The 26356-nt window shown below is 46.3% G+C and overlaps 1 protein-coding gene across 6 annotated transcripts in view; it reads right to left on the bottom strand.

Annotated features, from left to right (window-relative positions):
• Nucleotides 1–26356, bottom strand: part of RAP1GAP2 (RAP1 GTPase activating protein 2) — a 166706-nt gene that overhangs the window by 12990 nt on the left and 127360 nt on the right. For all 6 annotated transcript variants that reach the window (XM_035138755.3, XM_035138760.3, XM_035138757.3 and 3 more), the window contains 10 exons: nt 24815–24893; nt 24049–24102; nt 20820–20903; nt 18335–18435; nt 16634–16763; nt 16112–16267; nt 14559–14630; nt 12856–12942; nt 7680–7814; nt 684–821 (listed from right to left, as the gene is read on the bottom strand). In XM_035138755.3, coding sequence (XP_034994646.2) covers nt 684–821; nt 7680–7814; nt 12856–12942; nt 14559–14630; nt 16112–16267; nt 16634–16763; nt 18335–18435; nt 20820–20903; nt 24049–24102; nt 24815–24893 — 1036 coding nt within the window. The remainder of the gene's footprint in view (nt 1–683; nt 822–7679; nt 7815–12855; nt 12943–14558; nt 14631–16111; nt 16268–16633; nt 16764–18334; nt 18436–20819; nt 20904–24048; nt 24103–24814; nt 24894–26356) is intronic.

Below are 26356 nucleotides of genomic sequence, written 5' to 3' on the forward strand. Positions count from 1 at the left end.
CTCAGGAGACTAGGGCCCAGCGGGGGTTGTCATCTTTTCATAGGGCCTGCAAGACGGAGCTGTTCCGCTTGGCCTTTGGACTGACTCAGTCTGACCCTGGTGTTACCCTCCTCTAAGGCTTTATCCTACAGATATTTAAATGAAGTTGCACTTGTAGATTCCTAATTATAAAATGGAATTTTAACATTGTATTAAATCTGCATTTTAATTGAATTGTTTCTTTTATGCTTGCTTTGATATTCTTGTTGTTAGCCGCCCTGAGCTTGGTCTTGACTGGGAAGGGCGGGGTATAAATAATATTATTATTATTATTACTATTATTATTATTATTATTATTATTCTCATAAATCATAGCAGTGTCTCTTGCTCATCTGGCACGGGGTGAGGTGGGGGTGTTCTGTAGATACCGTATAGATAATATATAATAGATTATTATTATTATTATTATTATTATTATTATTATTGCCTGTATAAGATACTGTTGCACACACAAACACACTTGGTTTATGCGTTTATGCAACCAAAAGTACATCTCCTTTTTGGACTGGGGAATGGAATGAACGTTTTGAAACACATAGAGAAAAAGAGGTTGTGATGGCACGGCCGCCAGCCAGTCAGTGCTGTGCAGAGCCAGGTTCCGCCACAAACAAGGGGTGGATACACCCCAGTTGTACTGCACTTACAGAAAAGGTGGCCTTCGTTACTTCGCCACTGTTGTGTGCAATCCCTCCGCTCAAGCTTCCAGGGATGCCTCCGCTCTGATGTTTCTTCTGGCTCCCAACCATGGTTTCCATGGAATGACTGCGGACCCGGATGGCTCTCTGGCAAGGGGGAACAACAAGAAGTGGAAAGTTAAGATCTTGATCAGAAATTTGCCACAATTTACCATTTGAAATAACGTCACAGTTTTGTACTATAATATCTACTCATTGCAAACTGTGGATCTTAGGTCACCAAAAAACAACAACAACCCGAAACCACATTATCAGTACATAAGAGGGTGGTATCAGGTGGTCTGAGGGGGCGGTTAATACAGGTTTATAGTGGTGCAAAAGTATTTAGGGGGAAAACACTAAGGAGTGAAAAGAGTAGCAGCCAAATGTGGATCATGCATGCTAGGTGGGCATGAAATACCGAGGAGGAGGAGGAGGAGGAGGAGGAGGAGGAGGAGGAGGAGGAGGAGGAAGAAGAAGAAGAAGAAGAGGAGGAGGAGGAGGAGGAGGAGGAGGAGGAGGAGTTTGGATTTGATATCCCGCTTTATCACTACCCTAAGGAGTCTCAAAGCGGCTAACAATCTCCTTTCCCTTCCTCCCCCACAACAAACACTCTGTGAGGTGGGTGGGGCTGAGAGACTTCAGAGAAGTGTGACTAGCCCAAGGTCACCCAGCAGCTGCATGTGGAGGAGCGGAGACACGAACCCAGTTCCCCAGATTACAAGTCTACCGCTCTTAACCACTACACCACACTGGAATTGAGTAGCGTGGGAAAGGGCATGGCCGGCTGGCTGGATCCCCCCAAATACGAGAGTCCCCATATTTACTGACATTCTACCAACTCTTTAAGACGCACCTGTTTAGACAAGCACCCCCCTGACGTGGAGCTCTTCCTTTGGTTGTCGTTTTAACTGTTTAGATGCTCTGGTGTTGTTGCTTCAGTAACCACCCCATGATCAACTCCCGCCCGGAAACCAATGTCCCCACTGTGGAAGGACGTGTGGATCCAGAAATGGCCTCCATAGTCACTTACGGACCCATTGTTAAAACCGTGTCTATGGAAGACAATCTTACTCGGCTACGAGTGATCGCCAAAGAAGAAGATCTGTATTAATGAAGGATACCTGTATTATTTTATCATTAGTTTGATTCTTGTTATTTTTTTGTTTGTGAGCTGCCTTGGTATTTCTTCATGAAATGAAAGGCAGTGTACAAATTATGTTTCCCCTTTTTAAGGGAAATCCCCTTATGCTGAATAGGCTTTCTCGCGAGGAAAGGGAAAACTTGACAGCTATGGTTCATAATAGGTTAACAAATTATGTTCATAATAGGTTAACAGGAGCCATAGGCGCCAACTCTATAGGGCTGAGGTGTCTCCAGCCTCCCCCCCCAAAAAAAAGTCTGTCAGGATTGGGCTGAGCACCGCCCGCACCCCAAGCTTGAGGGGCTGGGTCTCGTGGCAGTGGGGGCAAGCCTTGTGGCAACAGTGACCCTCGCAGGACCTCTCTGGGCCTTGCCTCCTCCCACTATTGACCTCCTCCTGATGCGCATTGGGCATTGCGCAATGCTTGTGACATCACATGTGTGTGATGCCTGCCCGCCCCCTGCCCCCAATGTTGTCCTCTGACAGGAGCGCTCACTGCAATAGTTAAAGAGATTGATTGTTTACTGTAACTAGAGAGTTGATATGGTGTTATAGAGTGCTCAAGTTCCCAGTAAGCGTATCTTTGCCCAGAGCATTGTGCATATCCATCCTTCTGGTGTGGTGCTTTGCAGGAGTGCACGCTTGATATACGCATAGTGTGACTGCAATGAGATTATTTTTGTGTGGTGCTTTAGCAGCACACAGGAGCACATGCTTGCCCCTGTAGGAGCCTGTCAACCTAAGATCTGCATCAGATACCCTGATGTCTGGGCTACCAGTGACAGCTGTTAAACTGGTGTGTACAGGCAAAACAAAACCTTTCAGGTAGTGCCCTTGCACGTTGCAACTCCTTTCTTGGAGAAATGGCTCCCTCATTGCTAGTCTTCGAGAGGTCCTTAATGGGATTTTTATTCCAGTACACATCAGGCTAATGTTACAGCATTGTGCTTTCAAAAACAAAACAAAACTGGGTCCTAAGCCATTCAGTTAAGAGAGAAGGTCTCATAGCATAAGGGCAACTAGTGGAAAACTTTTAGGACCCAGTGTTATGTGTTTCCAGGCAGCCAAACCACTTGACAGTCTGGCACCTGCTGCAACCAGCAGACCATCCTTGAGGGCAGCCCCACAGAGAGTACTCAACAGTAATCTAAGTAGGAGGCTTCCACAGGATGCGTTATTTTTGCAAGCTCAGGAACAGTCTCAGCTAGCAATCGAGGGGGAGAGGGAAACAGGGACTCCATGGCAGTGAAGCCACTTGGGCCTCAACGGTCAAAGCAGGAGGCAGGAGGACCCCCCCCCGACTATGTGCCTGGTCCTTCAAGGGGAGTGAAATTCCTGGACCCCAGATCTACCAATCCACAACACCTCCATCTTGTCAGGATTCAGTTTCAGCTTGCTGGTCCTCAAGCACCACTAGGGGTTGGACTAGATGACCCTTGGGGTCCCTTCCAATTCTATAATTCTACGATTCTCCAGACAACAGTGCTGCACCCGCTCCAGATGCAAGGGGGAAGCAGAACTAATTGAACTAAGCAGAACTAAGGCAGTCAGACCCTTGATCTATCTAGCTCAGTATTTTCTATACATTGACTGGTAGCGGCTGGAGAGCTTTCTGTGGGTATGAGAATCTCTGGGTGGATGATGGTAACCCCACACTGACACTGGGAGAGAGTGTGCACATGTGCAAAGATGCCTCTGGCCCTACTCTGCAAGCACCATACATTGAGAATCTTATGAGGATTCCCTATGCATAATGCAGCTGGGTCGATGGAACAGTCCCGGGTCATCTCTGGATCTCAAAGGGAAGACCATTAAAGGACTGTTGGTGAGCGGTCATAGAATCATAGAGCTGGGAGGGACCCCTAGGGATGACCCTAGTCCAAGCCCAGCAACATAAGGATCGCAGCTGAAGAATCTATGACAAGTGCCCCCCCCCAACCTCTGTTTAAAACCTCCAATGAAGGAGAGCCCACCATCTTCCAAGCTCACAGCCTTTCAAGGTCACATCATGGTAACCCCTCCTCTGCCACTCCAAAAGGCAAGGCTAGAAATTGGATGGAAATTGGAGGGATGCAAATCTCAGTTTGAATTTAGGAGAAAGTTTCCAATAGTAGGAACTGATTGGCAATGCAACTGTCCCTTCCTCAGCCCTATACTTCTGTGACTTCTCCCAGGTCACACCAGGTTCTGCCTCTGCCTCGTAATCCAGGATTGCCCCTTGGTGGCGACCTCATCAGCCTGCTGAACCCAAACTTTCCTGTTCTCTTGCATGAGCTCCCTTGTCTTCTGTGGGTTTTATGAGCCCTGTGAATGATTTCAGAATGGCTCACGTCAACACTAGAGCTAGTTGCACACATTTCGTAGACACCAATACACACACCCGATTATCCTCGAAACAAATCAACACTGAAAACGAGATCAGTTTGTGGTTTATTAGTATTCTGTACATATAATGGAGAGGGAGGGGAAATCGATGCTTGAACACAAACACGTGAGTTTGGATTCTCTGCATTTCTGGCAAGCATATCTGCTTGGTCACTGTGTGAACAGAATGCTGGAATGGGTGGGCCATTGTCCTGATCCAGCAGGCCTTTCTTATGTTCTTAATAGTCCTCCCCCCCCCACCTCCTAACATTAGATGCTTTTATTGTTCCTACTCTGCCCTGAATCCCACTCTTCCTGAATACCAACTTCTCTAGAATAAAGTTTCTGAATTTCAGAACGGAAGCGTTTGCAATTGGGCAGCAACTTTCCATGTCTTCAGTCGGCCACTGATGCATGATGCAATTGCAAGCTGGTCTTGAAACTTGCATGTCACAGGTATAATTGCTGCAAGCTTCTTTTGGGGTGTGTAGTCAATGGGTTGTAGTCAGGGCCGTCTTTAGCATATGCACTGCCGGGGTGCAAAGACCTGCCCAGCGCCCCCAAAATTAGTTAATTTAGTGTGCACAGTGTCGTTGAGAATGACAAGCGCCATCATTGAGTCTGACAAGCGCCGCTGTTGTGAATGACAAGCGCCGACGCTGGCACGATGCGTCTTTGGTAAATGAGCACTCCAAGTCAAAAGTCCTTTAGTGAAACAGTAGGTATACATTTCGGTAATACAATCATACCTCGGGTTGCGTCTGCTGCAGGTTGTGTTCTTTCAGGATACGAACGCGGTGGACACGGAAGTGTTTACTTCCGGGTTCCGCCGTGCTTGCATGCGCAGAAGCGTTCTGCACACTTTGTGCATGCCCAGAAATGCTCTATCACGCTTTCGCGCATGTGTGAAAGCACCGCTCGGGTTGCGGACTTTTCGGGGTGCAAATGGCACCCTGGAACGGATTGGGTCTGCAACCTGAGGTACCACTGTGCCTAGGTATATATGTACAGTATTTTATTTTTCTAGCTTGATCAAAATTATTTATTATTTTATAACAGGTAGATAGTTAAGAGCTTAGGCAGCTTCAGCGGCAGGTGCCTGGCGCCCCCAGAATTTGGCGCCTGGGTGCCCCGCACCCCTTGCACCCTCGTGTAAAGACGGCCATGGTTGTAGTGACCTATGTTGAAAAATGCCCCTTTTCTTCCAGATACCCAAGCATGTCATCTGAGGGATGACAATCTCCTTCAAATACTCGCACTCCATTCTACAGCATTGTTTTGGAGCCTCCTGCAGCAGTGTCCAGTTTGTTCGAACTGGTCATGCTGCCACCAAACCACCTCCACCTCAGCCCATTAAGGGCTTTCAAGGTCAAAGCACTCATTAAAATCTTCACAAAACCGTATCTATTCAATCACGCCAAGACTGCATCTTTGTAGAGTTTTATTAAAGCACAAAAGGAATCAGTAAAATGTACTGCCCACTGGAAATCTCTACGCAGCCATGAATATCATATCAATATTACTTATCTTAAACCATGTTTTATATGGGCAATAGAGCAGTGGGGAAGTGTGGGGAATAAATGTAAATGAAGGAATTGGAAACTGTTCACATGCAGATTTATTTTGGGTGGAGTGGTGCGAATCAATAAAAGAATGGAGGGTTCTTAAGTTGTCGGCTCTACTTCAGAAAACAAAATCCAGGAATCCACAAGTGAAGGCACTCCTTGACCACCATTCAAGGAAAGGAGGTTACAAAGACTGGGAAATGTTCCTCGATTTCCAAATATCAAGTTTGGTTCTCCACATTTCCATATCAGTTTGTGATTTGTTTGTTTTTAAAGACTTGGTGAAATCTGATTAACATTTTAGTGTTGAATTCTGCTTGTATCTCCTAATGGAATTCACTTCTGTTATTTTCACCAATATATGTGTCTTCTTATATGCACACTTTCACCCTGGCATATGCATTCATGGACATTTTTTTCTGGCTGAAGAGTGGCCTTGCAAAATTTCAAAAAACAGGGTCGGTTCAGTTTGCATACTGTTTCGAAAAGTGTGAATGAGGTAGATGAGCCTTTCAGGGCAAACTGAATCAAATTCCTCCCCCATTTGAGGACAATCCAGTACCTCCTTGCAGGAAACAGCAGCCCCTGAAGCAGGCGGGACTTACATCTGAGTAGATCTGTACAGGGTTTTGCCGTTACTTCAAGCTACTTACCACTACCTGCCTGACTTCAGAGCTAACTGGGAAGAAAAATCTGATTCCCTCAGTCTGTGAAAGTGGCAACAAAGTGAAAATGAACTTCTGTGATTCCTTGCTGCGTCCTGGAGGAGGAGGAGGTGGGAGATAAACCCGTCTGTTTCCCCGTCTCTCGTCCCATTACATATCTACACGGGGAACACGCTGAGAAGTAAATAAGCTATCAAGCAGACCAGCAGAGCTGTCCAGAGGTAAAAAGGCAGCTGCAAAATTATTTCGACAGTTGTTTTCCTCGCAAGCCCTGGGACACCCTGAAATGCCAAAAGAGCAAGGAAATCCAATTTCATATCAACGCGGAGAAGGCATTAGAGAGGAGCGTTAGCATGTCTGGGGGGGGAAGAGGATTGGGTATCTTGTAACGAAATGGTCCTTTCTGATGAAGGTTTTGGGAGATGTTCCAAGCAGCTGTAGCTATGGAGATAGTGTGGTGCGCAGGAAAAGGCCAGGGATCTAGGAAGAAAGGATCCCACCCCATGGCCTTATTCGGAAGTTGCCTTTGTGAGTCAGATTACTAGCCCATCTAGTTCAGTATAGTTTACACCAAAGTTCCCCAAATTTGGGTAAATTTGGACCACGATTCCAAACATTCTCCTTGCAGCCAGACACCCCTCCTCCCCTTTTTACAGCACTGGACTATTCCAAGCGGACCTGATCCAAGTGCAGGCAATATGAGCCTGCCTCAATCCAATTTGGCCAAATCCCACATCAGCCTGATTTGGTCTTGGACAGGCATCCCCAAACTTGGCCCTCCAGATGTTTCGGAGGCCTTGGTCCAGTATACCCGAAAGAGCGTCTCCACCCCCATCGTTCTGCCCGGACACTGAGGTCCAGCGCCGAGGGTCTTCTGGCGGTTCCCTCACTGCAAGAAGCCAAGTTACAGGGAACCAGGCAGAGGGCCTTCTCGGTAGTGGCACCCACCCTGTGGAATGCCCTCCCACCAGAGGTCAAAGAGAACAACAATTACCAGACCTTTAGAAGGTATCTCAAGGACTACAACTCCCACCATCCCTAGCTAACAGGACCAGGGGTCAGGGATGATGGGAATTGTAGTCCCAAAACATCTGGAGGGCCAAGTTTGGGGATGCCTTGTCTTGGATTCGTCCAGATCTTGTGCACAGCTTTAACCCTTTCCCCACACCACAGTCTAGGTCCCAGACCTGACGAAAACCGGAAATCGGGAACAAAGCTTCTCCGTTACCTTAAACGATTCCAAGAATCCTCCGTGGGCCCCATTCTCCAGCTTGTCCTCCTCAGAGCCCAAGCCCAGCATCATTTGTGTGTGGATATGGAGCTCGTCATGGAGGTTGTCCAAGAGGGCGGCTCGCGTCCGGTCCTGAAACCATGTTGGGAGGCAACAAAGGTGCCTTTTAAAGGTGCAACTGATCATGGGCATAGTGACAATGCATTGATTGGTTAAGCTCTCGTGATGCTGTACCAGCCTTAATTATACAAGAGTAACCGGCTGCTATAATCAAACACTAATTTATAAACATATAACGCAGGATAACTTCAATCACTAATTTATAAACGCATAACGCAGAATAACTTAAATAACACAACCATAAACGTCATATCACTCGTGATTCAATCCAACATCAGTTCAATGTATTCAGTCATATGTTGTAGTTCATATTGGGTATCCATATGACATATAAATTGGTTCAAAGTACTTCCAAATAAATGTGTAATACTTGGTATTTTTGTTGTTGTTGTTCACCAGTGTCAGAGGTTCTTGTGACTACTCTAGAGTAACGACGCTCTGCATGCTTGTCTTTCAGCAGTTTTTATTAGTGCAGGCTATTTACAGTGAGCTGGGTATGTACAACATGTCTGCTCAGTCCGATGCAGAATCCGGCACTGAACCGCCCCTTGACTTCCTCCAACATAAGAGTCTTGGGACAGCAAACCTCCTTCCCCTCCTTCTCCTGCGTAATTCCGGAACCGGAGGAAAGGGTCTACGCTCCATGTTTTCCTTCTCCCCCCTTTCCCCCTCTCTCTCTTCCTCTCTCCTGTGTAATACTTGAGATTTTTGTTGTTGTTGTTCACCGCTACCAGGAATATATATAGTTCGGAATATACTGTGCCTGACGATGTCAGTTAGTGGTTATATATATTCCTGGTTGTAAGGGGGGAAGAGTATAGAGAACCTCCCCCTATCATCAGAAGCAGTTCCTCCCCAAGCAGCAATGGCAGCGAGGACGCTGAGGAAAGCAGTGAGGAAGTGGGGAGAGAGAGCCATGGCTCTGGCAGCACGGGAGAGCCCCTGCTACACAGGAGAGAGGAAGAGAGAGGGGGGAAAGGGGGGAGAAGGAAAACATGGAGCGTAGACCCTTTCCTCCGGTTCCGGAATTACGCAGGAGAAGGAGGGGAAGGAGGTTTGCTGTCCCAAGACTCTTATGTTGGAGGAAGTCAAGGGGCGGTTCAGTGCCGGATTCTGCATCGGACTGAGCAGACATGTTGTACATACCCAGCTCACTGTAAATAGCCTGCACTAATAAAAACTGCTGAAAGACAAGCATGCGGAGCGTCGTTACTCTAGAGTAGTCACAAGAACCTCTGACACTGGTGAACAACAACAACAACAAAAATATCAAGTATTACACATTTATTTGGAAGTACTTTGAACCAATTTATATGTCATATGGATAACCCATTATGAACTACAACATATGACTGAATACATTGAACTGATGTTGGATTGAATCACGAGTGATATGACGTTTATGGTTGTGTTATTTAAGTTATTCTGCGTTAAAGGTAAAGGGGTCCCTGACCATCAGGTCCAGTCGTGTCTGACTCTGGGGTTGCGGCGCTCATCTCGCTCTATAGGCCGAGGGAGCCGGCGTTTGTCCGCAGACAGCTTCTGGGTCATGTGGCGAGCATGACTAAGCTGCTTCTGGCGAACAAGAGCAGCGCACAGAAACGCCGTTTACCTTCCCGCCGGAGCGGTCCCTATTTATCTACTTGCACTTTGATGTGCTTTCAAACTGCTAGGTTGGCAGGAGCTGGGACCAAGCAACGGGAGCTCACCCCGTTGCAGGGATTCGAACCGCTGACCTTCTGATCAGCAAGCCCTAGACTCTGTGGTTTAACCCACAGCGCCACCTGGGTCCTACTATTCTGCGTTATACGTTTATAAATTAGTGATTGAAGTTATTCTGTGTTATATGTTTATAAATTAGTGTTTGATTATAGCAGCCGGTTACAATTGTTGTATAATTGATCCTTGCTACTCGTAACCTAGGTTTGCGTTGCTGTAACAGCCTTGGCAAAGAGGAATCCAGAGGCTGAGGGCGTAGTTCCATTAGAGTGAATGGGATGGTGGCTTACTGGGAAATGATATATAATGAAATGAAAAGGATGTTTAAAATAACGTTTGTAAAAAAAAGAAAAGCAAACCAGAAGCTTTTCTTTGGGGAATTATAGGGACGGAACTACCTAAACTTTGTAGAAACTTATTTATGTATGCTACTTCAGCGGGCAAGAATGTTACTGGCTCAGAAATGGAAAGAAGAAGGAGTTCCAGCAAAGGAAGAACGGATACAAAAACTTATGGAATGTGCAGAAATGGTGAAACTTACTGGAAGAAGAAGAAATCAAGATAACAAACTTTTTTTTTATAAATGGATGGAAATGGTTTATTGAATATTTACAGATAAATTGTAAACAGATAAAAAACATTGACAGGATTTTTGTAATAACCTGCAGCTTTATAAGAGTATATATTTAGAGAAGATGAATAAATGAGCAAATAAAGTTAATTAGGATATTACAAATAAATTTAAGGAACCACAGAAAGAGGGGGAAGGAAGTCAACTTTTGAAATGTCAAAATGATTGTAAAATCAGTGAAATGTATAAAACCGAAAAGTATAAATATTTATTTTTTTTAAAGGCTGAATAGGATGGTGTCCCACCAGCCTCAACCTGCCCTTCAGTTGCCTCCTGCCTGCCTACCTGCTTGCCTTCATACTTACAACCATTCCAGGAGATGGTTTCTCAATACCTTCCTCCTCGGTCTCTGTTTTCCCCTGTAGAGCTCAGCAAGGAGGAGGATGGGGACAAAACTAGAAGAAGAAGGCGGGGAGACCACCCGTAAGTGGCAGAGAAGCAGACGACCGGCAGAGTCTGCTCATTCTAGTTTCATCCCTGTCCTCTTCCTCCCTGGTGAGTTCCACAAGAGGAACACTGAGACTAAGGAGGAGGAAGAAGCCAACAGCCAATGCCAACCCCCTGGGCTGGTGGCAAGGAAGAAGTTAGGCAGCCGCGGGCTGGCAGATGAGTAGGTGGGAGAAGGTTCTATACCTGAAGGAGCTTCTCCACCCCCATCGTTCAACCCAGACATGCAGGTCCATCTCCGAGAGCCTTCTGGCGGTTCCCTAACTGCGAGAAGTGTGGCTATAGGGAACCAGGCAGAAGGCCTTCTCGGTATTGCCGCCTGCCCTGTGGAACGCCCTCCCGTCAGATGTCAAGGAAATAAACAACTATCTGACTTTTAGAAGACATCTGAAGGCAGTCCTGTTTGGGGAAGTTTTTAATGTTTGATATTTTATCGTGTTTTTAGTATTCTGTTGGGAGCCACCCAGAGTGGCTGGGGAAACCCAGCCAGATGAGCAGGGTATAAATAAATTGTTGTTGTTGTTCATTGTAATGACCCAGTGCCCCACTAGTGGAAATTTCACTTGGGACAACTAGAGAACAGTGAAAAAGCAGCAGCTCTGGGGGTTTCAGAATTAAGAGAAACCATCAGATTTGTTTCAGGAAACTGAGCCCTCCTGTATGCAGCTCAGCCATTAATTGGCGATAAGTATGTAATTAATAGAGCTGCAAGCTTTAATCTGCAGATGAAGCAAGATTAATCAACTAAAGCTTTTGTGGATTAATCAGTGGGAGGTAATTTTAATCAGGGAGAGCAAAGTTTAATTGGTGGGTATATGCACACACACACACTGCAGACCTATACACACTTCCCTGAGAAGATTGAACTCTAAGGCTCATATAACTAATATGCTAGGAATTATTTGAGCAGGTGACAGCCCTAATAATGATAGGCTACATGGGGAATTTATCAATATTTCCAGTGGTTGCTGGTGGCCATTGGGACTGGTAGGGTAAAAGGCAAGAAGCCCAACAATATTTGGGAAAAATTATCTGAAGAACTTAAAGGTATTTACTTGAAAAACAGAAAAGATCCTGTCTATTTGACTAATTGGAAAAGATGTTCCCACACCCAGGCTGTATAAGTGTGCCGCCTCCAGACTGCCAGACTGTTTCAGGTGGGATTCAAATACATACTACATACTTTAGCTCGTCTTCTTTAAGGCAAATGAAAGGGTCCTGTTACTTGGGTGCAACAAATCTACTTTTTTTGAAGTATTTTTATTAAAGATTACTTGATTTACAAAGGTTTGTGCAGTGTCTCTCGCTCTCTCATATTTTTACATGTATCATTTTTGCAAATCAGTTTCATTTGTTGAGACACTGGGAAGAAAGAGGGGGAATGAGGTGGGTAGGCGGTGAGGTGGGTGGTTGGGGGTGGGACCGGGTGGTGATGTTTCTATTTTACTTAATATATGTAGGGTTTGATGTCAATATTGCTTGTGCAAGTTCTCTTTTATTCGCTTGTGTTCTTTTGGTGGTGAGAGAGATTGGGGTTGGCCTAGGGCAGGCATCCCCAAACTTTGGCCCTCCAGATGTTTTGGACTACAATCCCCATCATCCCTGACCACTGGTCCTCTTAGCTAGGGATCATGGGAGTTGTAGTCCAAAACATCTGGAGGACCGCAGTTTGGGGATGCCTGGCTTAGGGTGTGGATTGTTCATTTGTGGTTGGCTGTGGTGGTTTTTGTTTTCATGTGTGAGTGGGTTGGGTGGGTGAGTGTTTTGGATCAGGTTAGCCATACTGATTTGTATGCTGTCGGTAGATTTTTGTCATTGTCTTGTTGGGCTGTGTGTGTGTGATAAAGGGGAGCCATACCGCCCGGGGTGAAGGCGTCCTCTTCTATTTGTCCCCATGTCAGTTTCAGCTTATTGGTTAGTTTTTCTAGTAAGGCTGCTCCCCATATTATTTGGTACCATTGGTCCAAGCTTACTCCTGACAGGTCTCTCCAATGAACAAGTCTACTTTGTAAAAAGAACCAGACTTTGTTGTGCTTTGGAAAGTGAAAAGGAAATGTTTTGAAAAGTGTGAGAAGAAGGAATGACTAATGGGAAGAGGCGTAAACATTCTGCAAGGGAATCAGGATGAATGCAGAACTTTTGGTCATATAACCGACTCATAAACAAATAAGAAATGACCTTAGTTCCCAAAGCAAGAAGTATTTGAGGTGAAGAGGTCCTCCACCTGCTAATCTGCTCCAGGTCAACCCGACTTACCTCAAGCTTTGCAAACTTGTCTGATTTGCAACAGGCGTTCTCTGCGTTGATCAGCTTGGTGAGGAGAAACTCTCGAAATTCTGAATTCTGGAGGAGAGAAAATAAAGGAATGGAGGAATGGTTCAGAAATAAAGCTGGAAAGTCCACGCCCGGTTTCATATTCTTTGGATGCAATCTCCAATGATCATGGCTACAGTTTCCAAATCCTTATTTATTTGTGTTTCTTATTGCATTTATACCAGGCATCCCCAAACTTCGGCCCTCCAGATGTTTTGGACTACAATTCCCATCATCCCTGACCACTGGGCCTGTTAGCTAGAGATCATGGGAGTTGTAGGCCAAAACATCTGGAGGGCCGCAGTTTGGGGATGCCTGATTTATACGCTGACATTTCTCCAAAGTGTTCAAAGTGGTGTACAAGTTTGCCCCCTCCTTCCATATTAGCCTCACAGCAAATCCTGGGAGGTAGAGGTTAGGCAGAGAGACATTGAGTGCAGCCCAAGATCACCCAGTCAGCTTCATGGCCAAGCGGGGAATTTTTGAACAATGGTCTCGCAGGTCCAAGACTCTAACCACTACACCACACTCCTGGAGCCCCAAAGCCAAGGATTCACCGCTGCAGTAATATTATTGGGCCCTGGGGCCAGCCTATGGAATTTTGCTGCCCGAGGCAAAGGACAAGACAGCCCACACACCCCATCCCTCATGCAGCAGCTCACTAGATTGGCAGCGAATCTTAGAAACATGCATAGTGTCAGGGCTAGAGTCAGCATGAAAGATGCAGGGCTCCGTTGTCATGAATCTGGCTCTTTATTCGAGGAAATGACGTACAACTTTCCCAGCAGGTCTTGCCCCTGTGGAGCAGTTTCCAGGACTAAATGTGCCTGCCTTCCTCCCTCTCTAAGGCTGCTCTTCTCCTGGATGTTTCCTAAACTGTGTCTGCCCACCTCTGACTTCTGTCCTGCCCTCCTCATTACTCTGTGCATTCTTGGAGACCAGGAGAGAGAGTGGAGCTTGTCACTGCAGGAGAAAGAGACTCCTCGAATTCTTCAGCAGCCTCTTGCCCTGCCCCCTCTGCTTCAGCCTCGGAGTCTGAACTGCTCCCTGTCACCGGCTCTCCCTGCTCACAAAACCCTGTTGCCTCTTCAGCATCCAGCCCCTTCTCCCAATCTTCTCCTTCTGACATCAGTGTTAGAAGCTTAAAGGGGGTGGGGCAGACTCCACCCTGGGGGGGGGGGATAGATTTTGCCCTGTGTGCCCCACCTCCGCCAAGCCACTGAAAATGTCCCCCTACCACTTTCATGGGAAATAAATAGCTGAGAGCAGTCAGACTGCCACAGTGGGAGAGGTAGGAAGCAGGGTTCCTCCCACCAGCTTTGCTGGAAGACCAGCTTCACCAGGCACCAGCTGGTCATTATGGGATGCAACAGGTTAAAAACTTGCACCTGTGTTTGATTTCCTCCTTTCTTCTCTCCCTGTCCCTACCCCTTGTGTGTCATGGGTTGTTGCTGTTGTTTTGGGATTGCAAGCCTGCAAGCAGAGGCTGCCTTGCTTTAATTGATTTTTTAAGTAAGGCACTCTGGGAGCCTTTTTGGCTGAAGAGCAGGAAACAAATTCTCAGTCTAAATCATCACTATCAATTGTCCCTGCAGGGAAAACAAGCAGGAGGTTTATTTAGCCTGAAACTAGTAAACATCCCTTACTTTTTGAAATACAGAAGGGTTTGGCAGCGGAGGACCGAACGCAGGGACATCTTCTCGTGCCGTTACAGCCACCTATCCGGGATGAAGCAAAAACACATTTGAAAACCTATATGGGGGTGGGGAGGGGATAGGAAAGCACAAGGAATAAATGCACAAAGTCAGATATAGAAAAATAGAGCACCCAGGGGGCACAAACAGAAGCACTGCCTTCAGCAGAGGCACGAATAGGGGGCCTTGAAGAGGAATAAGAGTGCTTTAAATATATATAGAATCAAAGAGTTTGAAGGGACCACGAGGGTCATCTAGTCCAACCCCTGCAATGCAGGGATCTTTCGCCCAGTGTGGGGCTTGAACCCACAACCCTGAGATTAAGAGTCTCGTGCTCTACTGATTGAGCTATCCCAGCTGTTTGTGACTTGAAGGAGTGCTACGAAAACGTAACAATTAAAATAAGTAGATTTTTTTTTAGAAAAACATGCGAAAACAATCAATGTCAGAATAAAAAAATCAGCAGCACAGGGCAATGGTGGTGGTGGAGGAGGTACAATGTCCCGAAACCTGAATAAAGAGATAAATGAAGCTGAATGGAAGGGAAGGAAAAAAAGAAAGAATGTAAGAACATAAGAGGCAGCTACTGGATCAGGCCAAGGTCCCATCTAGTCCAGCTTCCTGACCTCACAGTTGTCAGCCAGATGCCTCTATGGGAATCCTGCAAACAGGACCTGGGTGCGAGAGAACTCTCCCCTCCTGCTGTTTCCAGAAACTGGTTTTCAGAAGTATAATGCCTCTGAGAGTGGAGGCATAGCGCAGCCATTGTGGCTGGGGCTGGTATGGTAGCCATCAATAGCCCTCTCCTCCCTGTCCCATCCTCTTTGAAGGCCATCCAAGTCAGCCGCCATCCTTGCCTCCTGTGGGAGCGAGCTCCATAGTTTAGTTAAGCGCTTCGCAAAAGCGCCCTTGGTATTCCACAGAGAGCCATCTTTATCTGCCGGGCAAACACAGGGGGCAATAAATAACCCACGGAAGACAGAAGTGATCTCTTGCTTACTGTCTGCAAATATTAGCACGGCCAAAGCTGGGAGCGCAAGGAAGCGAGCGTCCTGCGTCGGCCACCTGCTCGGCCACCTTTGCTCGGATTGAATCCGCTCGGGCTTCAAGGACAGACACGAGAGACGCACGCGGGCTCGGCGCGCTAAATGAATTTTGCTGCAAACTCACAGATAGGCTAATAGCTTCGCCCTCTGCAGCGGCGGCAACGTGGCGAACGCCAGCTGCCTCTCGGAGAACAAATAACCGTTTTCGGAGAGGCTTAGCAGGAACTCTTTATCTCTGGCCAAGCAGGGACACTTTACACAAGCTCCCAGAGCAGTTATTTGTCAGATCTAAAAACAGATGCAGAGAGGGAGAGGGAGAGGGAGAGGGAGAGGGAGAGGGAGAGGGAGAGGGAGAGAGAGAGAGAGAGAGAGAGAGAGAGAGAGAGAGAGAGAGAGAGAGAGAGAGAGAGAGAGAAACCACCCTCGTTCACGCAAAGCCACCCTTCCCGGTCCTCTTACTTTGTAAGACGCATTGTCTGCTTCAGGGTTATCTGCCTGTACAACAATGTAGGCATGGAGGAAATTCGAGGCAATCATGTCTGGAACAAAGGGAGTGTTTTCTTCTTGAAATATAATTGCCACAATGTCGTTGCCAATGTGTCGCTTTCTCTGAAGCTGAAAAGATTTACAAAAGGGGAAGAAGGGTGTACATGAGGGTCCTTAGGAGCGGGTGGCAACATTTCCAAATGGTGCATATTGGTCTAGCCCTCCTTTGTAACTCTGTGGAACACTTGCTTTCCTTTCTTGGATTTCTCCTGTAGAAAACAGGCTTGCTTCAGTCTCCCACGAGACTTGTGCAAAGTTGGCCAATCCAGGCCATTGGTACCCTGGTGGAAAGCAATTCTCACCTTTTCTCGAACCCCCGGGGCACTTAATGAAGGCCAAGTCTCTCTCTCACACACACAGAGAGAGAGACAAGTTCTGCCATGGGGCTTTTAGCACCACTTGATGTTATAACCCAAAGAAACAAGGCCCTGTTACCTGCTGTGTGTCTCCCTCAGTGAAAGGGAGCTTGGTAGAGACGTGAAACATAATCTCTCTGTCCCTAAACACCGTGTACACGGACTCTGTGCCTGTCTGGCCGTGAGTGACATCGAGACCACCGCGAAAGCTGGAAAGAAGTAAGAATAAAACAGACCTTTGACACGAAGTACTGTACAATAATACTGATTTCACCAATGAGGGGTGGCAGGGGCGCGGTGGCGGGGGGGGGGTGTTAGTGCAATCTTGCATGCCCAGGTCATTGACAGCTAAAAATGAAGAAATGTCTGAGATCCATGATTGGATCTCCTGCTGTTTGGGGGAAGCTGAGGCTGGATCCAAATTTGATCCAAGGAAAAGCAGAGTGGGGACTGGCAACTCTGTCCCTCCCTAATGCCATATCCTTAGTCCAATTCCCCCCCCCCAAAAAAAACACAACTTCTACTATTTGCCTTTCAATGGAAAAGCATAGAGGTCAGGATTCATGGATTTCCCTGTTTCTTATCTGTTTCCCCACTTTTTTACCCATGTGAGTTTACTGAGAAATAAACTTCACTGTGTGTTCAGTTGGGCTGATTCCCAAGTACAGTGGAACCTCGGTTTACGAACACCTAGGTTTACGAATTTTCGGTTTACGAACGCCGCGGACCCATCTGGAACGGATTAATTCACCTTCCATTACTTTCAATGGGAAAGTTCGCTTCAGTTTATGAACGCTTCAGTTTAAGTACTCCATGGACTGTCTGGAACAGATTAATCCACTTTCCATTACTTTCAATGGGAAAGTTTGCTTCAGTTTATGAACGCTTCAGTTTATGAACAGACTTCCGGAACCAATTGCGTTACTAAACCGAGGTACCACTTTAGGTGTGTTTAGGGCGGCAGACAGAAACTGAAAGATGTTAATGTGGGGTTAAGCCAAATCACCAATTAATTTAAGAAGTGAAGCTTTCTGCTCTAAACCGTCACATTGCCATTGGGCTGATGGTACAGTTACTGCCATCTTGAATCTGTCAGTAAATGACAGATGACAGTAAATGAACAGACATGTGTGCATGTGTAGAGGAATCTAGAGCTGAAACATTTTTTTTTCCATTTTCCATTAAAATTAAACAATGTGTTTCGCATAGAATTTGACTGGGTAGAACGAGGTGCTCCATTGTGTAAGCGTTCATACAGTCGTACCTCGGGTTGCGAACACCTCGGGTTACGAACTGCGCAAACCTGGAAGTATTTTCGCCGTGCACGCGTGTGCAGAAGCGCCGTGCGCATTTGCGAATGCGCAAAGCGCAAAAATAGCACATTGCGCATGCACAAAATGGCGGTTTCGGGTTACGAACTGCGACCCGGAACGGATCGCGTTCGTAACCCGAGGTACCACTGTACATGTTTTTTTTAAAAAAAACCCATATGGCTGCAAAATCTTGCGGAGCAACAGAGCCCTTGGTTCATGAGTTAGGTTCTCCGAGGAAACAATATGCAGAATCTTTTTATACCACAAGTATTGTGTAAAATCCAAGGCATCCTTGCAGCCCTGAGTTACAGTTACACGGGCTGTGGCCAGGAGGAATCTAACCAAAGGTCTGAACAACAGGAGAGCAGGCATAACTACCTGGTTACTGGTTACAAACGCAATTCCCCCTCAGCGCTCAATCCTAGAAAACAGAAACACACATGTACATGCAAGTTTCTTTCTCCTACCCCTTGAAGTCCTGGAGTGTTATGGTATCTCCCAGCAAGTTCAAGAAATTCTTGAAGGCAGGGCTCTCTTCGTTGTTGCCGAACAGCTCTTCTTCCTGCGTCTGTAGAGCCAAATGGACCCAGAAAGAAACATGGTGGGAAGGTTCCTTTGTTTTTGAAGTGGGGACCGGGGGGGACGGGACTGTAAGTCTCCGCCAAATTCCTCCCTCCCACACGGTTTCCAAAAATATGTTCCCCCTATAAAAATAAGGGTGGATTCCCACTGCTTTCTAAGGGGTGGTGGGTGGGGAAAATTTCCTGGCGTTTTCAGGAGGGACCGTCAACACTGTTTCTTCCCAGACACTGGAAATTATTGGATGCAACAAAGAATCATAGAATTGTAGAGCTGGGAGCAAAGGCGGCAGCTTGCGAGCGTGATTGGGAGGGGGTGACGTCATTGCCTGCAAGAGCAGCCAATCAGACTGCTGGCAGAAGTGAATCCGCAACCTGATTGGCCTGCAGGAGCAGCCAATCAGACTGCTGGCAGAAGTGAATCTGCAACCTGATTGGCCTGCAGGTGCAGCCCTGGAGTAGCCAATCACGCAAGGCCCATTGTGTAAATCAGGCATAGGCAACCTTGGCTATCCAGATGTTTTGGAACTACAACTCCCATGATCCCTAGCTAACAGGGCCAGTGGTCAGGGATCATGGGAGTTATAGTTCCAAAACATCTGGAGAGCCAAGGTTGCCTATGCCTGGTGTAAATAATGTGTATAAGCAGATGTTTCGGGGAAAGAGCCATTCTTTTCTTCTCCTTTTGCTACAACAAGCTGAATAAAGAGCATGAAATTCACTCTCGACTCCGAGTATATTTCAGCCATCTTCAGATATTTGAAGATGGCTTTCCTATCACCTCTCAGTCTTCTCTTTTCCAGGCTAAACATACCCAGCTCCCTCGGTCAGCCCCCATAAGGCTTGGTTTCCTGGACCTTTTTATCATCTTGGTTGCCCTCTCTCAGTACCTAGAAATGCAGCACGTTCCTGGAAGGGAGGCGCCCAGAGCAGGTGTGGCACAGCAGATAAAGCAGGCATCCCCAAACTGCAGCCCTCCAGATGTTTTGGCCTACAACTCCCATGATCCCTAGCTAGCAGGACCAGTGGTCAGGGAAGATGGGAATTGTAGTCCAAAACATCTGGAGGGCCGAAGTTTGGGGATGCCTGAGATAAAGGAAAGTGCTACCTAATAGGAAGCTTATTGGTTTAAATCTTATCACTGCTATAGATATGCCCGTTGGCAAGCTTGCCTCTCTTTCTCAGCCTCCAGTCTGCAGGACGGGGATATTCGTAGTGAAATACCTTTCAGGGTTCTTATTTGTTCATTTATATTCCACCCTTCTCCCAGTGCAGGACCTGAAGGCAGCTCGAAGCACAAACTAAAACAGATGCAACTATTACACAGCTTAGCTGTGTAGAACTCAGTTGGTTAGAATGTGATAGTGACAACACCGAGGTTGCAGGTCCCCATATGGGACAGCTGCATATTCCTGCATTGCAAGGGGTTGCACTAGATCAGTATTTCCCAGACTTGCATCTCCAGCTGTTTTTGGACTACAGTTCCCATGATCCCTGACTAGCTAGGGGTGATGGGAATTGTAGTCCAAAAACAGCTGGAGACCCAAGTTTGGAAAATGCTGGACTATATGATCCTCAGAGTCCCTTCCAACTCTACAATTCCATAATTCTATGAAAACACACACAATAAACATGTTTTTTAAAAAAAAATCAAATAAATATCCCTATTAGAAACAGCTCTAAAAACACTTAAAAGCATAGGAAACATTTATTCCCCCCCCCAACTTGTTGTTTAGTCATTTAGTCGTGTCCGACTCTTCGTGACCCCATGGACCAGAGCACGTCGGGCACCCCTGTCTTCCACTGCCTCCTGCAGCTTGGTCAAACTCATGTTTGTAGCTTCGAGAACACTGTCCAACCATCTCGTCCTCTGTCGTCCCCTTCTCCTTGTGCCCTCCATCTTTCCCAGCATCAGGGTCTTTTCAAGGGAGTCTTCTCTTCTCATGAGGTGGCCAAAGTATTGGAGCCTCAGCTTCACGATCTGTCCTTCCAGTGAGCACTCGGGGCTGATTTCCTTCAGAATGGATAGGTTTGATCTTCTTGCAGTCCATGGGAGTCTCTCAAGAGTCTCCTCCAGCACCATAATTCAAAAGCATCAATTCTTCGGCGATCAGCCTTCTTTATGGTCCAGCTCTCATTTCCATACCTCACTACTGGGGAAACCATAGCTTTAACTATACGGACCTTTGTTGGCAAGGTGATGTCTCTGCTTTTTAAGATGCTGTCTAGGTTTGTCATTGCTTTTCTCCCAAATTTATCAGCTGAGAACTTACAGCTCTAAACATTCTAAAATGGCATTTTATGAATGCAAATGGCACCATCATTCCTAGAACAAGAATAAAATGACTGCTGGCACAACAGCATTGTCACTCACCTGCCTAAGCTTCTGGTAAATCACCCCAAATTTGAACGTGTTGTTGACCTCATGCTCATCATAGGAGACGATCATCTGAGATGCCTGAAATAGGAGACAGGTCATTATTTAATTATGTATATATGAAAACCAATAAATATATGACTTTCTGTTCCCAAACAGAACCACCAGAAGTACTTGAGGGAGCGTCGATTTCATAGTGGTGTATGAGATAGGTATATAAATGGCACAGAATGGTGCATGCTTTGCCTGCAGAATGTCCCGGGTTTGATTTCTGATATCTTCTGCGAAAACAGGGCTTTGAAGCCTGCAGTGCTACAGAAGTTAAGAACGTAAGATCTGGCCAATGGTCCATCTAGTGCAGGGGTCAGCAAACGTTTTCAGCAGGGGGCCGGTCCACTGTCCCTCAGAGCTTGTGGGGGGCCGGACTATATTTTGAAGGAAAATAATGAACGAATTCCTATGCCCCACAAATAACCCAGAGATGCATTTTAAATAAAAGGACACATTCTACTCATGTAAAAAACACCAGGCAGGCCCCACAAATAACCCAGAGATGCATTTTAAATAAAAGGACACATTCTACTCATGTAAAAAACACCAGGCAGGCCCCACAAATAACCCAGAGATGCATTTTAAATAAAAGGACACATTCTACTCATGTAAAAACATGCTGATTCCTGGACCGTCTGTGGGCCGGATTTACAAGGCGATTGGGCCAGATCCGGCCCCTGGGCCTTAGTTTGCCTTCCCATGATCTAGTCCAACATCCTGCTTTGACAGTAGCCTGTGGGAAACCAGCAAGCAGGACCCGAGTGCGAGAGCACTCTCCTCTCCTATCGTTTCCAGCAACTGGTATTCAGAGCATAGCCATCATGGCTAATAGGCACCTACAGCCCTCCCCTCCATGAATTTGTTCAATTCTCTTTTAAAGCCATCTAGGTTGTTGGCCACCCTTGCCTCCTGTGGGAGTGAGTTCCACAGTTTAACTAGGCGCCGAGTAAAGAAGTGCAATCTTTTGCCTGTCCTGAATCCTCCAAACTTCTCTTTCCCCCATCTAACCAGCTCTGTCGACCATTCCTCATATGGCATGGCTTTCAGACACACTCCTATCCTGGCTGCCCTTCCTCGGGAGAGATTAGAAGCCATGGGAACAGCCAGAAACTATTTTTTATTTGGGTGAAGGGGCCAGCTCTACCTGCCCCATGCCAAAGGTTTGCTTTGACTCTCATGTCCTTATGAAAATATCCAACAACCTCTGTCAAAATACACCTTTGCATTTCAGCTTTGTTCCCGCCCCCACCGGAAGGATCCCTTGGGCTCCCTTCTGAGCAACAATCTCCAACCTGCTGAGAGTTTATTTGGTTCAAATTCTCCCCCTCTTGTTTTGAAATTGAGGTCAGAAAACAAGCTGGAAGATGAAATGCAACTCTACTTGTGTATAATTGCAAAGCTTATTCGAGGGCCCAAGGGATGCAAACTCAACTGCTCCCCCACCCCACCCCCATGACAATTCTGAAGTGCACATTGCAAATTGTTGAAACATAATAAAGTGGTGTTATATATAAAAAAAGAATCTAATGTTGTTTTTGAGCAGGCAAGAACATGGTATCAGAATTAAGAAAAACCACTCTGTCTTCCACTCTGTTTTCATAACCCCACTAACAACTCCATTGCTAAATTAAAATTTGTTGATGTGCAGTGTTGTGTGGGCAGAAGAATAACGTCATGGGATAGAATCGTACGGTGGTATTCAACTAATGTGTCCCACCAGAAGAAGGATTTCAGCTTGTGCAATAGGACCATGCCCTCCCCAAATCTGTTACAGAGAGTTGGCAAAACCCCTAAACCATGTTAATTTTTTTGGGGGGGGAGGCAGAGGGGAAAAATGTTCTGTTCCACGAGCTGAAATCCTGATGGAACATTTGATTCAGATGTAACCATTAGAGGTGGAAGGGACCTCAAAGGACATCTAGCCCAACCCCTGCCAATGCAGGCAATCCCCTGCTATGGCAAACCCTCCCCAATTAAGGAGAAGTCCACCACTTTCCATGAGAGGTTTTTAAGCAGAGGCTGGAAAGGACACCAGACTGGGTGAGATAAAAGCTCTGTCTGCAAGTGTGCAAGAAAGGAATGAGACTGGCTGCATAGCTGTATGTCCCCGTCCCCGTGTCCCCCCACTGGTACTTTGAGGTAGGGTGCCTCTGAACATGGAGGTTTTACTCCTAACAATCAAGGTGGGAAACCTCCCATCATCTGGTCAAACATGGCACACCAAAGGGGTTCAATTTGGCCCACAAGAACATCTTCCCCAAACCACCCACCCATTTTTGATGTCAGGATGAAATTCTGGTTGTGCACAACCGTTCCCAGAAGGAAGGAAGGACACACAGCCAAAGCAGAAGAATTAAAGAGATGAGTGTGTGTGGAGGGAGTAAATTCTGGTCATTCTGGCTGCACATGCCTACTTCCAGCAGGGAACAAAGATTTGCTCCCAAAGCAGTAGAATTTAAACTCCAGTCATCAGTTGATGAGTAGGGGTTAAATCCTGCTCAGTTTGTCAGGATTCCATGCAAGCCCCTTCCTAGTTCAGGAAAGGGTGTGTGTAGAGACCTCTGTAAAAATGAAAGTGGGGACTTCATTTTTCAACACCTTCTAAGGTGCTTTGAAGTCTCAACTTTGGGACTTCAAAGCACCTTGCGCTTGACACATTGTGATGGCAGGCAATTGACAGGATGGAAGCCTCTCTCACCTGTCAAATTTGGTCTTCAAAGCCAATCTTGATCAGAATCTGTTCCATGGAGCCAAAAAGATCCCCACCCCCACCCCCACTCATGGTTAAAAACACCAGAGCCCTGGAGGATCCCTCTAGTCCAGCATCCCGTTGCTCTCTTGAAATGGCCAAAGTGCTCCCTCAGCATATAACTTCCCTGCCTGTTAATGGGGAGCAAATGTGAACCCCACTGAGACACGTTGTTGGACTCCAACTCCCATCAGCCTCAGCCAGCAGGGATGCTGGGAGTTGTAGTCCAGCAACATTTAGAGGACCGCAAGCTCCCTAATCCTAGCCACAGGGAGTCTCCTCTTCTAATCTGACGGATCGTGGAAACCTATGACTAGGAAGACCGCACATCTCTGAACTCCCATTTTCACATGCACACAAACACTGAGCACACCAGCTTTGAAACAGGCCCTCTCGAGTCCTTGCTTGGCACGTCCTTCATCTCACCTTGGGGTAGAGCACAGGATTAAACTTCAGTCCGGTCACATCATCGCAGAAAGCCTGCCCAGATTTGGAAGAGAAGTGATTGTCAGCAAAGGCCACCAATGGGTAAAGGTTTCTTTCAGATAGTTGAAGGCAACTTGAAAGAGGCATTGGGTTTTGCATTGGCTAGGGGTCTCCAACATGGTGCCCTTCTGAGGTTACAGGGAACCGGGCAGAAGGCCCTCTCAGTAGTCATGCCCTCCCTGTGAAATGCCCTCCCATCAGGGGTCAAAGAGAGAAAGATTTCAAAGAGGTAAATAATTATACCACTTCCCACAGAAGTCTGAAGATAGCACTGTACAGTGGTGCCTCACTAGATGAATTTAGTTCGTTCCACGGGTCTTTTCTTATAACGAAAAATTTGTCTAGCGAATCCCATAGGAATGCATTGAATTTTTTTTTTTTGAATTTTTTTTTTTGCCCATAGGAATGCATTAATTGAATTTCAATGCATTCCTATGGGAAACCGCGATTCGCTAGACAAATTTTTCATAAAACGAATTCGTCTAGCGAGGCAACCTCCGCTCGAAAAATTCTTTCGTTAAGCGGAAATTTCATTAAGCAGGGCATTCGTTAAGCGAGGCACCACTGTATTGGGAAGCCTGGCGTTTTGTTATTTCTTTAATTTTCTGTTGGAAGCTACCCAGAGTGTCTGGGGCAACCCAGTCAGGTGGGCAGGGTTGCCAGTAATCTTCAGCACCGCCATCAATATCATTTCAAAGCAACTCACCTTCGCAATCTGTGGGATGCTTGGTAGTTTGCTAAGCCCAGCTAAGGGGATTCTTTCATGTAACGTTTTTGCTTTGGACCTATGGAAAGCAAAGAGAGAGGGAGAAAGGACGTAAGTCGGAAATAAGCTGTGATGGTGTACAGATGCCTTTGGGCTTGAAAGAGTAACACACACAAAATATCTGCAAAATTCACAATGCGAAGCTATACCAGATGTCTGGAAATGAACATTTGGGCAGGGGGGGGGACTGTTGGCAGTGAACATTACAGTTGTTTGGTCTCCTGATCTTTTTAAAAATTCATGGGTTTGCCTACGAAATAAGAGGATAAGTCAAACAGGAGCTTGTTTTCCTTGGTTTTGAGAAGGAACGGTGCTAAATATGATTGATATTTTCCAATATCCTTGCAGGGATTTTTTTTACATCTGGTTTCCTAGGGGCTGGCTGTAGATCAAGCAAAATGACGTTCGTTACCAAAGTAATCTTGAAAGAACAGACTCCAAATTCAAAGTGCGTGACGGCGGCGGGGGGAGGGAGGGAGATCTATACAGTATGGGTTCTTAGCCTGGCTTTCCGGGTTATCACCATCTCCTTCCTTCTCACACAGCAAAGGTTCCCGACTCAAGAGGAGATTGACTACGCAATCTTGGTGCTGGGGAAAACTGGGGGTCTTTAGGAGCCAACTACTAGGGGCCTAGGGCGGGAGCTAAAATGATCCTCCTCTTCCTCAGTCCATCAGTCCACAAATAGCAACTAGAGGTTATGCTCCTTTAGAGTGCTCAAATGAGTGAAGAGCCCTTTGCTATATTAGCAACTGACGATTAGGATGGGAGAAGCCTGAAGCGCCAATGAGAAAGGGCAAGAAGCTCGCTGCCGAACAAATCTTATCATTTGCACTTATCAAGAATACAAAAATCCGTAATTGTACCCCTTTCTGTTCCTTGACATTAGATTCCTGGGTTGCATTTAGGGTTGCCTCTTCTAGCATAGAAAAGGCAGTAGGGGTAGGGGCAGACATATATGTAATGTAAAAAGAGGCACGTTGGATCAAGCTGGGACCCTACAGAGCCCAGCCTCCAGCCAGAATATTCACAGGCCAGGGTGTAGGGGTGGAGGTGGGGATTTGATTCGGTTTCAGTTTAAAGGAAAATCTATCTGTTTTGAACTTTCCGAAACAAGGTGTGAACCGAAATGCGAATTTTGCAGCGGAGTTCTCCAAACAAAATAAAGTGTACAGAAATGTGCACACAAAGGTTAACATGTGCATAACAATGTACATATTAGTGAAGATAGCATACTAAAAGGTGTTATATTAGGGGAAATTGTATTGAGTATATTTGGAGAAATTCTTACTGACGAATTTTCACGAGGATTATTATTATTTTTAAATAAAGTGCAAGCTGGTGTGAAAATGTGGAGGACTGGATTGAAGACTGGAAGCATAAAAAAATAAAACACCCGAGAGAGTGAAATGGGCAGATTTGTCCATTCTTAGCTTAACAGTTTCCGTTCTGAGGTTGCACAACCAGAATTGTACAAATACT

The sequence above is a fragment of the Zootoca vivipara genome, chromosome 14 (genome assembly GCF_965207765.1).
Source record: "Zootoca vivipara chromosome 14, rZooViv2.hap1.1, whole genome shotgun sequence".
Taxonomy (NCBI): domain Eukaryota; kingdom Metazoa; phylum Chordata; class Lepidosauria; order Squamata; family Lacertidae; genus Zootoca; species Zootoca vivipara.